This window comes from Aegilops tauschii, chromosome 5 (assembly GCF_002575655.3).
Source record: "Aegilops tauschii subsp. strangulata cultivar AL8/78 chromosome 5, Aet v6.0, whole genome shotgun sequence".
NCBI classification, from domain to species: Eukaryota; Viridiplantae; Streptophyta; class Magnoliopsida; order Poales; family Poaceae; genus Aegilops; species Aegilops tauschii.
In genome coordinates, this window is record NC_053039.3 from 392,837,896 (window position 1) to 392,842,374 (window position 4,479).

General features: G+C 52.0%; 1 protein-coding gene across 1 annotated transcript; it reads left to right on the top strand.

The window, feature by feature from the left end:
- The first annotated feature begins 665 nt into the window (after window positions 1-665).
- On the top strand, window positions 666-2,804 carry LOC141022911 (uncharacterized). Its single transcript, XM_073499192.1, has one exon. It carries the CDS (start codon window positions 666-668, stop codon window positions 2,802-2,804), a length of 2,139 nt encoding a protein of 712 aa, XP_073355293.1.
- The last annotated feature ends 1,675 nt before the right edge of the window (window positions 2,805-4,479 follow it).

Here is a 4,479-nt window from a genome sequence, read left to right on the forward strand (position 1 = left end):
GTAAAACCTCGGAATGCAACAGCAGTGATCCAATCTAGGAGTAAAAGTGTGTACCCTAATATAATAATGGGCCTGCCGACTTGGCAACAAAGTTGTGCATCTCAACTACTACAAATTAACCACGCTATGTTAAGGAAAAGCCCCACAGTGGGCTTGGGACTTTTGGCATATCCGCCGGTTTGTATTGCCTGCCGTCCGCCGCCACATGGGTCGGAGCTCGGGAACATGGTTGATGGTATTTTTTGTGTGTGTTTGCACTAAATGGTTGATGGATTCGTTGGAACCCTCGTGCATGGAGTCATTCGCGTATGGAGTTGTCATATTTCTTCCAGTTTAGCTACTCCTACTAGGTCACTACTCGGGAGTCAAGTAACGAGTCTGACTCTCTCCACCATTTCCTGTTTCGCCGCCGCCGGCTGCATCCTCTTCTCGGCCGGAAACCAGTAGAGTGGTTATTGACGACGGTATGTTTACGTACGTTACCATTTGTGAATTGTGATCGGGCAAACGTAGTTTAGCCGCATTGTATCCTATGTTTACGTACGTATATTTTGCTAAGAGCAGGGCATTTGAAAGCAGGAGCGTAGCTTAATGATTTGTGTATATATTTCGTGTAATTGTAGGCACGTTAGTCCTCCGGCCTGTGAGGACTGAGGACAGGAGCAATGGCTCCCTGGCCCTGGGAGTTCTGGAACCATTGGTCCATTCAGATCCTGGTGCTCTTCAGCCTCGGGTGCCAGATCACCCTCTTCCTCTTTGCCGGGATCCGCAGGCATGGAGGCCACCCTGTGCTACGTCTTCTGCTCTGGCTGGCGTATCAGCTGGCTGACTACACGGCGACATACGCCCTCGGCCACCTCTCCCTCAAGGGCGGGCCACGCGAGCACCCCATCGTCGCGTTCTGGGCGCCGTTCCTCCTGCTGCACCTCGGGGGCCCCGACAACATCACTGGCTACTCTCTAGAGGACAATGACCTCTGGAAGTGGCACATGGTGAGTGCCATCCTTCAGGTATTTGGAGCCGTGTATATCCTCTACGAGTATATCGCGGATAGGGGAGCATTGCTCAGGCTTGCCTCCGTCTTGATGTTAGCCATTGGTGCTGTCAAGTATTGGGAGAAAGCATGGGCGGTCATGCACAGCAACCTCGACAGGATCCGAGCCTCTATCAAGGAGCAACCACGTGCTATGATGCATGTGAATCATGGACATTTCCACCCTCACGATGAAGTGTTCAAGGATGGCGAGTTCGATGAAGAATCCCTTGTGCGACGAGCTCATTCGCTGTTCTACATATGCAAGCGTGCCATAGTTGATTATCCGGTGATGAGAGATGATTCAGATTCACACGGCCAAGACAGCACCAGGAAGATACTCGAGGTCAGTTTATGGCGATTGATGGAGATTGAGCTCTCCCTCATGTATGACATGATGTACACCAAGGCACCTGTCATCCACGCCTGGTTCGGCTACTTGGTACGTCTTATCTCGCCGCTCGCCATTGCCGTCTCACTGCTGCTTTTTATGTTCATTGACAAGGATGCCCACCGCAGAGTTGATGTCGACATCACCTACATATTGTATGGTTGTGCCTTGTTCATGGAGATGGTATCACTCCTGAACGCCCTAGGCTCCTCCTGGACATTTGCCTTCCTGAGTACCACAAGATGGCACTGGCTTCGTTACCAATCTCTGTGCAATAAAAAATGGGACCGTCTTAGGCGTGTCGTTGCATATCTTCACCATCCTGTCAGTGTAGGAGGAGGTAGCCGGTACAGATCAAGGAGGTGGTCATATACCATGGGACAGTACAACATGCTGCACTATTGCACTCGCTCTGATAGTGCACACACTAGGCCTCTGCTTGGCAGTTTGGCCAAGATGGTAGGGCGGAAACTAAATGAGCTTTGGAACAGGGGGCATTACTCATGGGTTATTGAGATGCCGGAACATGTCAAGGATTCTATCTCTGAACATATGAATAAGATGTTCAGTAATGGGGGGCGGGGGGTGAACTCCCTGGGCATGCTCAAGTACAGGTGGGGTGAGGAATCACTGGCTCGCGAGAACTTGCTCAAAGAAGGCAGCATATTCAAAGACTCCCTCAGTGTCGAGTTCCAGGAGTGCATCATCATCTGGCACATTGCCAGCGATGTTTTCCTCGCCAAGAGCAAGGGAGCTAAAGAAGAGGAGGCACGGGATAATGTGAAGGCGATCAAGGTGATATCCAACCACATGATTTTTCTTCTCGTGGAACAACCAGACATGATGCCAGGCCGCTCCCACAACAGGTTGTGCCAGCTAACCTGTGCACATCTAGAACGCATTTGGCTATCGACTGATAGGCATCAAAACATGGACCTCCGTGCTACGCTCAAGAATCTGTTCCGCATACGAGATCCCCCCGATTCCAATTCCAGGATCAGTGACAGAGAGGAGCTTGCAAAAAAACTATATTATAAGTATGAGAGCAAAGGCTTCACCTATGATGCTCCTCGTCTCCCCTATGTGGCTGAACTTGCTAAGCAGCTGCTAAGAATGGAGGAAGATGGCACAGTTAACCCGGTGAAACTTCTGCTTGAAGTGTGGACGGATATCCTTGTCTACGCAGCCAGCAACTGCAACAGGAAGATCCACGCCGAGAAGCTCAACAGTGGCCCTGACTTGAAAACCATCGCGTGGCTTATGGCAGAACACTTCTACCAACTTTATCAGGGGAGCCTGTTCAAGAGGGACCAAATGGAAAATGATTTAGTGGGAGAAGGCACCAATCCCCAGGGAGATGATGATAACTATAAAGTATAGCACCGTTGTTTTTATATCTTTTTTTACAATGTCTTTGTATCTTTCCTTTGCCCGTGTGGTAATGTCTTTGTATCATTCGAACCATATAAATTAAATCTTTAAACAAACATCTGCGGTAAAGATCTCGATTCATAATTACCAACTTTCTATAAGCATCCCTTACTTTTCTTCACTTTTCGGCAATGTTTGTGTTGTCGCCCTAAGAACATCTACAGCAGGGTCTCTTATACCCGTCTCAAACGTTCGAACAGGCCATCCAGTCACTGGCTGGTAAAAAAAAATTGACCCAACCGAACCTCTCAAACCGCAAACAAACGCCCGAACTGACTCGCACCCCTTATATCGAGCCCAAATATAGGAATGATATGGCACGTCCGGGCGTGTCCGCCTGACAGGCCCGGCCCACCACCGACCCCACAACTGTCCCATAAAAAACCCCAATCCGGGCGCCTTGCTCCAAACCCTAGCTCAGTCTCTCCCTCTCTCTCGCTCTGTCCACTTCTTTCGCTCTCCGATTCCGATCCCATCCACTACGATGAGCAGCTCCGGCAGCGACTCCGGCTCCGAGCTCGACTACGAGGAGGAGATGCCCTCCGCATCGCGCTGGAGCGGTCCAAGGTGGAAAACGGCAGCAACTCCGGATCTGGAGCGTCGACGTAGCTCCCGCGCCGGTGCAGTGCGGACACCGGAGCTGGACCCTCCCGGCTCGCGCACAGCGACGCCAGGACAACAAAATTCGTGCCGGCATCGCGCCGTCTCCTTCCCTCGCCGGTCACTCCTCCACGCGGCCATTGGTGGGTGCTTCTAACCGCGCCGCCGGCCTGCAGGCACTCCGGAGTCGGAGGCGCGCGCCGCCGCCGCGGGACGGGTGCGGACCTCGATGAGGACGCGCGTCTCTTCGCATGGGTCTACCGCGGCTCCCTCACGACGGCGGAGATGGACGCTCGCCGCCTCTGACGGAAGAACACCAAGGTGCTCCGGCTTGCTATTGAGCAGTCGGAGCACTGAGGCGAAGGAGGCAGCGGCAGAGAAGGCTCGGGTTGCTAGGTTGAAGCAAGAGCATGACAGGGCGGTCCGTTGGATGAAGGGGCTCATCGTCCTCTCTGACTCCGACTCCGACGACGGCGACAACTGCACCTCCTCGTGGGACGACCAAGACCCTCCACCGGCCATGGACGCCTACAGCTGCGCTGGCGACCGGAAGGGCAAATGTCCGGCGAGGAAGTGGTGATCCCCCCCCCCCCCTCCTCAATGTTTATATAGTTTTTAGTTGTAGAAGTTTAAGAACTTGTCTGGTGACGAACTATGATCTTTTGGATGTGGCGAAGTTTGTTAATGTCCGTTTGCAGCCGATTTTGTGCTCCTTTCCAGCCGATTTTGTGTTCCTTTGCAGCCGATTTTTATTGTCCGTCATTTGATCACGTAGAGTAGATCAACGTTGCATGTGTAGTATGGATATAAGGTGCCGGATATGAGATACGCGGATGCAAAGTGACAAATATGAGGCATGCCCAGTCAGTGCCCGCGGACGCGTCCGCGGGCGTTTGAGGGGCCGGATTTGGCCATCGCAGTTGTAGATGCTCTAACAGATCTATTTTTCACTTTTTTGCACTTTTAGCATATTTTTGTTGGGACTTTATCTGTAAAGCAGGGGAAGAGCCTATTTCAAAAGAGA